Below are 12234 nucleotides of genomic sequence, written 5' to 3'. Positions count from 1 at the left end.
TGGCTGCCATATATATAATAAGTCAATGCCATACTGATATTTTTTAAAGCTTTGTTGTCGCGCTTTTCCAGTCTCATCTTTCGTGAGCCCATCGTTAGCCAGACTTTACTATAATTTTTTCAGATACTAAAACAGTGATGTGAAAATGACAACTAGAAATGTCAAACGTAAGAATAATGATTACAACTATGGATTACAATTTCTGAACGCATAGCAAAAAATTTACACATTTGTCACTAATCACTATTGTCATTAATGACATTTTCCTATTTTTCGACTTTCGTGGTCTTGTTTTCAATTCTAACCTTTGAAATATTTAAATAATTCCTTTTTACAATAAGAAGTGTAATTAGATTATTAGTGTATTAGACCAACACTATGGCAGGATTTGAAATAAGAATATCTAACAGCAAAAAGGTATGAAATGGATTGTTTTTATCTAAAGTTACAAAACACATTCTTATGTGCAATGCGGCATAAGTGAAATTCATTGTTTTTTTAGGGAAAGGGTCTGTTTGCGACGAAGCAGTTCAATGAAGGTGATGTTATTTTGGCGGAAGATCCCTTAGTGTCGTGTCAGTTTGCGTGGAACGCCACGTATAGATATCTAGCGTGTGATCATTGCATGAGGTACCTATAGAATTTTTTTGTTTAATTTTCACTCAAATCTCTCATGAATCACAATTATTATCACTTGTTAGTTATAATAACAGAGGCTTACGCTGCACATGTTTTTCACCAAGGAGTTTGAGAATAGCAATATATTTATAAAATTTATATTTATGTCATAATAATTATGTAAGTATACTAGAAATATATACGAATTCTTGTTAGTATTTCTCTCAAATTGTTTTTGCGAACACATCCCAATAACAAGACTAAAAATCTCATAAATTTTACTTCATAATTGGGAGAGTCCCTGAAGAATTTTGGAAGCAAAACTTATTGATCTAACATTTCATTAAAAATATTTTATTATTCATTTTCAGGCCCCTAGAAACTCCAGAACAGAATGTAAGACGTCTCTCTGCAAAGCCTGATATAGTCTTACCACATTCAAATTGCTTTGAAACAGACCTCCTGAATATTACGAGTTGTAATCAGTGTGGTATACTCTACTGTTCTGAGGAATGCAAGGAGATCTCCTATGCCAAATACCACAGGGTGTTGTGTTATATACAGAGTGAGACGCAACATCCTATTAATGTTTTACTGGAGACTTGGAAGTAAGTATGTGACATACCCTTTATTTTTTACTAGATGAAGCCTGCGACTTCGTCCACGTGGATTTAGTTTTTAAAAATCCTGTGGGAAGTCTTTGTTTTTCCGGGATAAAAAGAAGCCTATGTCCTTCCCCGGAATGCTAGCTATTGTTGTATCAAATTTCGTCAAAATCGGTTGAACGGATGGGCAGTGAAAGTCTAGCAGACAGACAGACAGACAGACACACTTTCACACACAGTCTTTTAAATTTTATCATGTGAATTTTCAGGCAAATCCACTACCCACCAGAGACAGCAAATGTAATGTTGCTAGTAAGGATACTAGCATACATCCAACAACACTCAGACCCTGAGTCAGCTGCGGCCACAATCAAACAGTTCTGTCATAGAACTGTGAATGAGGATGCCGAGTTAGTTCACAAGTTGCTTGGAGATGAGTTTAGGAGCCAGATAAATACACTGAGAGAGATGACTGCCAGTGTTATAAATGGCGAGTATATACAGGAGGTATGATATTTTATTCTACAGTGTGCTCTATAGTTTATTTTTTCAGATACTAAAATGACAGCTAGATAATATGTCAAACTTAAGAATAATGATGCTGCTCCATTGCAGTAGAATGAAGGCTAGTTACAATGTCACTATTGCAATCACCTCTTAGTTGACGCTCGCTCACTATTGGCTACAATGCATTGTTGCAACAAGAGTCGCACAAATTCAGCCAATCACAACAATTGAGATTGTAATGATGATTGATGCAGATTTTACAAAATTGACCTACTGAATCGACAATCTGTCAAATATTAGGCTATGCGTGACGTGAAATCAAAGAAACCTAGTCGTTTCATAGCCTACGTAGCGTCAAATGTAGATATAAGTCCCGCAAATTGTTATTGCGCTGGAATCATGTCTCATTAACATCGAAATGACGTCATTTTGGCGTCATTTGACGTATATTTAAGTAAAAATATACCATCAGCTCGAAACTTCAGTCTAGTGCTGATGTCACTAAAATGGTGGCCACGCGCATTAGCAATTTGCGGGACTTGAAACATTTGTACCTGACGTTGAAGCGATGTTTTGTTAGAAGCTCCCTAACTATTGTAAACTGTAAATAAGTATTAAAATAAATTAATAAATATTGAAAACATTCTTAAATTTTTTCAGTTCTTAACGCCTGAAGGCTTCTGCTCTTTAATGGCTCTAGTAGGAACAAATGGACAGGGCATCGGCACAAGTCCACTTGCTCTATGGGTCAATTCCGTATCAAACTTGACAATGTCGGACGATGAGAAACAACAGTTGGACATGTTTATTGACCAGCTGTATCAGTATGTGGAAGAAGGTTTGTGTTTCAATTTTCTATTCAATGAACCAAAAGCTTAATTTGCTATAATCTGCTGAACCAAGTCGAATCTGTATGGTGCACCATGCGACATGCGACATGCACTGCCCGCCCTATTACTACTAAACATGCAGAAAAAGCAGCCACCAGGTAAGCAATATGCACCATTACCACACAGCATCACACAAATCCCAACACACTCGACACAAGTTTCGCCCCAACACCGGCGCATCCTCAGGAGATTTAGACCTTACAATCCACAATTTCAAAGTGCAATGGGAGGGCGGGCGGTGCATGTCGCACGCTGCATGTTGCACCATACAGATTCGACCTGTTTCACCAGATTATAGCAAATTAAGCTTTTGGTTCATTGTACATATATCCGCAAAGTAACACCTGCTTCTATACATTTAAATTTTCTGTTTTGCTTATTAATGAGGGTACTGCATTGCAGTTTCGATCTCGTTCGCATACGGGCCTCTTTTTAGGGTTCTGTACCCGGCAAACGGGACCCTATGACTAGGCCTCCACTGTCCGTCTGTCTGTTAGCGGGCTGTATCTCGTGAACCGTAATAGATAGTTGAAATTTTCACAGAAATTTATTGTTGTTAACAAAATTCAGAATTAAAGAATTCTAAATTTATACATATCCTCACACCCGGCTTTACGGCTTTAAACTCTAAAATTCTGAATTAAAAAAAAAAGAAAATTAAAAAGTGTTTCTTCTACGATGGTACGAAATCCTTCGTGTGCGAGTCCAACTTGCACTTGACCTTTGACCAATTCTTACAACCCAAGAGAAACTAAACTAATACGGTATTTGACAACTAGTCAAATCAGTTACTTTTTATCAAACGTCAAAACGCGCGCTTAGTATGCGATATTCTATGAAATACCGGTGTGTGACGTCACAATTACTTGACGTGCTTTTTTAGTTTAATCTATAATTGAAAATGGTTATTACACTTAAAACCAACAAAGGAGGATTTTACGTATTATGGAAGACCCTCTGTTTAATAATCACTGAGAAATAATTTATTTTTGATGTAGTCAAATACCCAATTGTTATTATTATTTATAGAATCTGGTCAATTCCTCAACACAGAAGGTTCTGGGCTATTCCTCTTGCAAAGTGCTTGTAACCACAGCTGTGCGCCAAACGCTGAGTCATCATTCCCATACGGCAACCATAGGATAGAACTGAAAGCCATCAAAACCATCCTTCCGGGAGAGGAAATATTTATTAGTTATCTGGATGAGTGTGCATTACAGCGATCTAGGCATTCGAGGCAGAAGGTAAATCATTTTATTTAAGGTTAAGGATATGGTTTTAATTTATTTAATGAAGATTTTTATATTTAGATATCAAATTTGATCAGATTCGTTAATAATCTCTCATTTTAATATTAATAAAAAATCGAAAAATCTAGAATCAGTATTCCAAATCAGTGGTAGTGAATGGTCACTACCACTGGTTTGGGATACTGATTCTAGATTTTAACTCAATTTTAAGTCTGAGCAAAGTCAAAGTGTGCTCTATAGATCTCAGTGTAAGCATGGAAAAGAAACCCAGGAAGAAAGAAGATATAGTCATTCAACATAACAGACAATTGTTTTAGATGTTTCCAATGTGCTGTCAGTTTCAATAGATGAGTTTCTGTATAATTTCAGGAGTTAGCAGAGAACTACCTGTTCATATGCTGGTGCGAGCGCTGCGTGGCGCAGGGCTCAGAGCCCGACTGCAGCAGCGAGGAGGACATGAGCGAAGAAGAGGAGGATGCGGATGACTGATGCTCTAACTTCCTCGCCCTGTGTCTGCTGGGCCTCTGAGACACTGGAGTGAAGTGAAAGTGAACAAAAAGTGAACAGAAAGTAAAGTGATGGAGAGAGTGAGGCTTATTGTAAACTGACACATGCTAAGCAGGGTGAATATGATTATGTCACTTATTAAATTTAAAAGTTCCGTTTTATCACTGTTATTAAATTTAATATTTTATTTTGATTTTTGCTTAATATCTGCAATATAGCCCCCTACTATTTTCATAAAAAATTGTAACCATTCTTATAAAGAATGTTTGCTTCATGCATTTACCAAGTTCCAGGTATTTTGTAGGATTATCAAATTATCTAATGTTGGACAAGTAAATAAATTTTAATAAATGAATGTTTTACAATAAATGGATAATGTATTATGGAACATTTTTACAATTATATTATTTTCATGTGAAGTTTGAGCGAAACTACCTGAAATGCAAATACAGTTATAGTACTATTATTTTTATTAATCGCATCGCTAATATTCGTTTGCGCAGAAAAGTCGATTAAAACCAAATTTACACCAATGAAATGAAATACAATCACATACCTTATTACTTGACGTTAAATTTTAAACAAGAACAACTACAAAAGACTCGTGCTATCTCGCTCATAATTCGTGCGTACAAAATATAGCGCAAGGACGCGCGTAATTGACTGAGATTTTTGCGCAATTCAAAAATAACATTTTTGTACATCGGCGCAACTCATAAAAGTGGATAAGACTTTTTTGTCCCTTTGAGCAGTTTCTTTTGAGGCAAACTGAGGTTGCTCAAATGGATACATGTGCTTGTCCATGTTGCTGCATACATGCTGCTTACACATGGTTCTAATTCAGACTTCTGGTTGTGCCAAAAACGAGCGAGATATAAGAAAAACTCCGCGAGATTCGCCTAGTTTGATTTGATGCTTCAGGCGTTTAGGGAGTGTCTACACATGAGCTGTCGCGGGTTAAGGCGCTGGCTGCTTCGATCCGCGGCCGCCTTTAGTGGATACAAAGCTTTATTGTACTAAGCCCCTTTATGTGACTAGTTGTACAAATTGCACCAAGTTCTACTGCACGACTCTGCAAATTGACATGTGATGGCGAATGCGGTACAATGCATGGCAAAAGTACCTACGCGACAGGTTGAGATGGCAATAGTTTAAAATAAAGGCTTAGATAAAACTTATTAGATGTAAATGATGCGTATTTATCGTGTAATATTCCTGCCGATAACAATTTGGTCCATTTTAAAGTAGGCTAGGATAGATAAGGCATGACTTATTTTACGCCGTACATGGGCAATGCAATGATTGCATCGTCAATATATTTGGGCACGGACATGATATGATTGCAAATATGTCATTTGTTATTTTATGGCAATGTTAGCTCCTGTAATCCCAGAATTTCACATGGTGATAATAATTAATGATGATTGGCAAATTGATAATGCAGTCTGTGGCTGAGATCTATAGAGCGCACTTTTTTTTTTGTTCTGGCTTAGAGCACACTTTGACTTTACTTAAGATTAGAGTTAAAACGAGACAGATTTATGTGAGAGATATACATCTGTCTCGTTTTAACGCTGACTTTAGCAAAGTCAGAGTGCGCTCTATAGATTTCACCCTAAGACGGAAGCGCACTAACCTGGACAGGGTAGCTTTATCGGTTTCTATGCGGTCTGAATTATTATATAGATACAGAACTCCACATCTGAGGTGCTGAGGCGGAATTTTAATGTAAATATGATAAAATCACTGTCTTTCCGCGCACCGCGATCCCCCAGGTCATTGGTGAGGCACCTAAAATTTAAGTGCGGCCTAATTTTACAATCGAAATAATGCGGCCTAATTGTATGAAATAATTATATGTATTACTTATAGTAAAATTGTACTCAAGGTACAGGATGTACTTACGCAAGCAAAGCGTTCATCAGTACATTCGTTACACTACTATCCTACTATACTACTACTACTATAATTTCGTTACGTGAGGTTCATCTAGTTGTGTACAATAAGCATTATATTCATAGAGTTATAATACTGGGGCCGATTCTCTAGTACACAATCTCTAAACTAAACTAAATTAACAGGTCTAAATCTAGTGCTTTCCTTTTCCGCAAGCAACATTATGAAAGGGATAGCAATAGATTTAGACGTGATATTTTAGTTTAGTTTAGAGATTGTGTACAAAGGAATTAGCCACACTGATTATATTAAACTTAGGACTTAGAACTTCCAGACCGTGTCCCTTAAAAGTCTCATAGATGGCGCTGTTCATGATGTTCCAAGGAAAGTAGTTTTTTTCATTTTAGACATATTTTTAATGTAATATCAGTAGTATTCATAGAGTACACCACATCAATGGTAGTATTTCATAGAGAAAGATGGGGAAAACAATACTTCATCCCCACAATAATATATTACAATAAAAATATGTTTAAAATTTTAAATCCTCGTAGACCAGACTCGAGCGGCTGGTAAAAATTAATCGGTTTTTGACTGAACGCACTGTGTTTTTGCTTTTGATTGGTATGATTTGGAATTTAAAATTGGATTTATTGGGAGGCTACTGAAATTTTCGACAACAGATAGATTAATTTGTAAAAAGTTTATACATCGATGTCTAGTACACATTGGCAGTGGCGTGCAGGTCATAGAGACATAAAACACTTGCTTACCCTACTTTTAGGCCAATGTTTATGATTAATTAGGCTAGTAAATAAGTTCCTGCGAGTACCTAATTATGCCTACCTACCCTTGACTGTCAACCCTGTGCACGCCTCTGTACATTGGCCTAATGCATTCGACGAAGTCATGTATGAGTGAAATATGCTTTATAGTAGGTAGGTACTTACAAGTTACACCAAAAGACAAATGCACATATTCAAAATATAAACTAAAGAAAACGTAAAGTGTAAACTCTGCTTTTAAATTGCGCCCAGGTACCTACTATTAAGATTGATATTTCTATGACAAAACCACAAACATCGGCACGCGCCGGCCGCACGTGGTAGGTACGCCGAGTGTCTGGTATACGTTCGCCGAATGGATTGGGCCAATGCATGCTGGGCTTTAAAGAAATACCTATTGAAGATTGATTAAATAGATAATTATATAGATAATCCGCTACTTACTTCGCCCGCGTCGAATTAGGTTTTTAAAAATCCCGTAGGAACTCTGTGATTTTCAGGGATAAAAAGTAGCCTTAGTCACTCGCCAGGTCTTTATCTATACCCATGCAAAAAATCACGTCAATCCGTTGCACCGTTGCGAGGTGATTGAAGGACAAACCAACAAACAAACACACTTTCGCATTTCTAATAAGGGTACTGATTGTGTGTGAAATAATTTACATGAAAATCTTTAAAGAGTGTACCTACCTATGTTTATCTATGTTAAATGTTAAATAATAGTAATTTTTCTTTTTGTAGACCTGTTTAGTGAATTAGAATATTATGTGATGTAAGTAGGTATATTATATTGAAAATATAGATGAAAAAATGCTACTTATATTATACCGCTTATTTGGTTATACACAAAACTTTAAATTTAATAAATATTGCCAATAAAGTTTTGTGTGTAACAAAATTGGGCTAAATGGGCAGGTACCTAATAATTGACGTGGCATGTACAGAATTTAAAATAGATTTTATTTTTATTGTATTATAAAAGATACCTTTGTAATATAAAATATTGAACTTTTAAACCCGACATGAGTGGAGATAAGAGCAGTCTTTTTGATAACGAAGCGACGATTAAAAAATATCGCGAGCAGTTTATGCTTCACGTGTGACATCCGTGAACGGACACAGCACGGTAAAGCGTGAACTGCTTCATATAAAATGTTCGTGATGTTTTGAATCCGTGTCTCGTTCGCGCGTCGTACGTGGCACGGCCCGCGTCCGCCACGTGCTGACATAAATCATCCCTAAATTGTTACACAAGACTCCACTTCGTCTATCACGCGTCTGCCTTAAGGCATCACCTCAAAGAGGTGAAATTTTGAGATGAAAGCAAACTGTCGGATTCGTTTCAATTTATAATTTTTTTTCCCGATTTTGAATGCGTAGTGTTTATACTGTTATTAAGTAATATTGTAAATTCATTGAGATATGTTTATTCTATGTTATAAATCACGTGATTACGTTATAACTTCTAAGAATCTTGACTGTTCATAATAAAAGTATTATGAAATACCTATTACAAGCTTTTTATATATACTACTAGCTGCCCTGGCGAACTTCGTTCCGCCTAACAGTCGATTAAAATTTTTTAAATTTTTCTCTCCGTAAGTACCGTCCTCGTTCTTCAAGGAATATTATAAATAAAGAATTAGCGAAATCGGTTCAGCTGTTCTCGAGATTTGCGATGACCAACACATTTAGTGCTTCATTTTTATGTTATAGAAGATATAGTTGGGGTCCCAAGGTGCAGAGGTGCATCAGACGAGTCGCAGGGAGCCGCTGGATTCAGGCGGCGCAAGACCGTGGCGTGTGGAAGTCCCTTCAAGAGACCTATGTCCAGCAGTGGACGTCTATCGGTTGATGATAATTGTAGTGGTGGTACTTACCTACTATAATATCTGGAAGTAACTACCTTGGTGGGGTGCTTATTTAGTTGTGCACAAATATATCTAATCTGACAAGTTGATAAAATAAAAGCCATACTTTTACGAGGAATAGAGTTTCCCAATTTTATTTTTATGTGGATCTAACCATCTGCTCCGGATCACGCTTTTTGTATCTAATTGTATAGGTACTGTGGCAAAAATAATGTGCATCGACCTTTAGAATGAGATTTGGTTTTGTAAAGCGTTGTCTCTGACACTGATACCTATATGACGTTTTGTCGATCTCGACGACAGAGAACGCTCTACGCAGTGGCGTGAACAGGATTCGATGCTAAGGTAAGCATTAGTTGGTCAGGTTACTTATTTACTATCATTATGAAAAGTGAATTGAGCTATTTGAGCTATTTCAACTTGGGTAAGCAGTGCTTGGATGCCTCTATCACCTGCACGCCACTGGCTCTACGAGACCGTTATCTCTGTCTAAAGGTCGATGTACAATATTTTCTGCCGCGTACTGTAGCTACTAGCTAGGCTCTTTATGAAGCTGTCCGGACCCTAATTTCCTAAAAACAATTTTCAAACAACAAAACTTTACCCCGAGGGCTGATAACGTCAAACGTGCAAATTCGCTGACGCAAATTGAATTTTGAAAACAAACAGCGTTAGGAGAATCGTCCTAAAGCACTCTAATGCCATTATTTTACACGCAGGACCACGAGTATTGATATAATATAAAACTCAAGATGAGTACAGTACCTACGCGGCAGAAAGTAATGTACATCGATCTGTAGAATGAGATTTCGGCTTAGTAAAGCGTTGTCTCTGTCATTAATTTGGTATGTTAATGTATCTATAGTACGCGACAGTTCGAGATGTCAATCGGGGTATGAAGCGGGGGGACGCCCCGCTCATCCGCGCTATCTCGCACTGGGTTAGCGCGGGAACTGCGGGTGTGCGGGGCGTCCCAACCCCGATTGCCATCTCGACCTGTCGAGGTATGTCTGTGACCTATGTGGATATGCAAGTAGACTAGATATCTACTACAAAGGAGGTGAAAGTTGAAACTAAAGAATCGTAAGATGAGGATATCTTTGGTAACGTATCTCAACGACACCAACCCAACTTAAAATCCTAACCATATTTATATTTTTCCGGCCTGGGCTGCCGGAATTCCTGCGTCTTTGATCTAAGACAAAAGATGGACGAAAATGCACTTCAACTGTCTTCATAAAAGGGGAAAAATATAATTTATTCACGAGATAATTTTCTCCCACCCCTTGAAGTAGACTACAAGGGTTGCTACCTGTACCTACATTATTACCTATTTAAACGTTAATTTTTTGCAAATAAATAAAATGAGGTGCCTTTCTGAGACACCTCAGTGGGTTCAGTTATTTTGAACTGCATTTTATTAGGCTTCTAATTTTACCCAGGTACTTTTACCACTGAACCGCAAGACGCCTTGGGCGAATTTCCATCCAATATTATGTCGTCGACATTCTATCTACACGCACGAAACGTTTTGCGTCATCATTCCTCAGATGGCTAAGGTTTGGAATACTCTCCCACGGTCTGTGTTTCCTACCAATTATAATCCGAACTCCGTATATCTTTAAAACAAGAGTGAATCTAGGCATCTTCTAGGTAAACGCGTCCCTTTTTCTACTCGGTGATCTTAGGCCACATCATCACTTTCCATCACGTTTCATTGTGGTAAAGCGTAGGTATGCCTATTATAAAACTTATCCTTTGTATTTAGGCTCCTGAAGTCCAACGGCCTATATTCGTCATGTCCATGAGTCCATGACAAAAAGATTTGCGGTAATTGGTGCTTGACTTTAACAATTTTTTAAAAAAGTATGTGGCAACCCTACCCGGACAGTTGAAGTAGGGGCGGCACGAATGAATGTTTGTTCTGTATAGAGCGGGCTTCACTGCTCTAATAGCTACGACAGGACATTGGAATGTCTTGTTGCTGCTTATATTTTCCTTTCAAAGCTCTTACCTGCCCCCTACTGTCGTCAAAGTTGATAATTTCTATGCGCTTGTGAAAATAACAAGCAATAGGTTAGGTACATATCTATCTACCTAGTACCTAGTTTTATTTTTGCACTAGGTAGGTACCTACGCGGTCTTGACTTTTTTTTACAGTTTGAGAGTGGCGACAGCGCATAACCACATACCTACCTATACCTACTACGCGATAAGTTGAGATGGCAATCTGTGTATGAGGTGGAGGGATGCCCCGCACACCCGCACGCCACCCGCCGTACCGTACCGGGTTAGCGCGCGGGCTGTGCGGAGCGTTCCCTTCCCGATTGCTATCTCGACCTGTCGCGGACTATACGACTATACGTAGCACTGGTTATGTAGGCGGGCGAAGCGTATCAATCTACTGAGACGGATAAGCAAGTTGACCCAAGTCAGTAACCGAATTGGTGAAACCCTCTATGAAATCTCCTAAATAAGGTTTACAAATAATTTTATTGTACAATTAAAAATAGTACAAAAATAAACGTAGTTACCTACCTACTTATCCGACGTTTTATATTGTTTAAAGATGGTTTACCTATAGGTAGGCCTCTTCAAAGGAAATTTCTATTTTGGAGATAATGAATTCCAAAAAACCACAAGGTCCCGAATAGAATTTTTCATTAGTCGAAATTTTCCGTTTCGACTGAGAGCCGCTTGCCTAATTCAATAACTGACGACAAAGGGCATTTGAGCAGTAAATTCGGCAATTATTCGCAACCCGCTCTGAGGCCAATATTCGGATCACAATTAAATGCCCTCGGCATTTCTTCAAAGAACAAGGGGGCGTTTTAATTTGAATCTGGCCCTCAGATGTGCCCATATCCTGGGTTCAAAATTTACTAGCGACCCGCCCCGGCTTCGCACGGGTAGCTTGAGAGGAACTATTCCACTAGGTAGAGGTACCTATATTATATTGTTTTACTAGGTAGGTTTAGTACGCGACAGGTCGAGATGACAATAGGGGTGTGAGGTGGAAGGACGCCTCGCACACCCGCACGTCACCCGCGTTATCCCGCACCGGGTTAGCGTGGTGGGGGCTGTACGGGTGTGCGGGGCGTCCTCACTTACGATTGCCATCTTGGCCTGTCGCGTATACGTATTAGGTAACGCAGTGCACGCCACACAAGCTCTCAGGTGGGACGATTTTTTCCGTCAATTTTCATCATACCGGTAACGTATTTTTGCAAAATACTCATAAATTATAGCCTTTTTCTATTCGTGAAAACCGTATGAAAATCCGTAACTGTTATATTTAACGTAAT

At 38.2% G+C, this 12234-nt stretch overlaps 1 protein-coding gene across 1 annotated transcript; it reads left to right on the top strand.

Annotated features, from left to right (window-relative positions):
* Positions 1–259: 259 nt before the first annotated feature.
* Positions 260–6405, top strand: Smyd5 (SET and MYND domain containing, class 5). The gene is made up of 7 exons (XM_034973221.2): positions 260–417; positions 503–630; positions 990–1226; positions 1493–1730; positions 2391–2568; positions 3650–3864; positions 4240–6405. Exons 1-7 carry the CDS (start codon positions 379–381, stop codon positions 4357–4359), a joined length of 1155 nt encoding a protein of 384 aa, XP_034829112.1. The 5' UTR covers positions 260–378; the 3' UTR covers positions 4360–6405.
* The last annotated feature ends 5829 nt before the right edge of the window (positions 6406–12234 follow it).

The sequence above is a fragment of the Maniola hyperantus genome, chromosome 11, assembly GCF_902806685.2.
Source record: "Maniola hyperantus chromosome 11, iAphHyp1.2, whole genome shotgun sequence".
Classification (NCBI taxonomy): domain Eukaryota; kingdom Metazoa; phylum Arthropoda; class Insecta; order Lepidoptera; family Nymphalidae; genus Maniola; species Maniola hyperantus.
Note: the sequence above shows the minus strand (reverse complement) of the source record. Positions and strands in the feature narration are given on the sequence as shown.

Bases quoted from the DNA above. Each gene is read 5' to 3' on its own strand.
- Smyd5 (XM_034973221.2), top strand. From the start codon at position 379: ATGGCAGGATTTGAAATAAGAATATCTAACAGCAAAAAG. The intron at 1,227-1,492 runs GTAAGTATGTGA...GTGAATTTTCAG, and splicing joins GTTTTACTGGAGACTTGGAA to GCAAATCCACTACCCACCAG. The intron at 3,865-4,239 runs GTAAATCATTTT...GTATAATTTCAG, and splicing joins CTAGGCATTCGAGGCAGAAG to GAGTTAGCAGAGAACTACCT.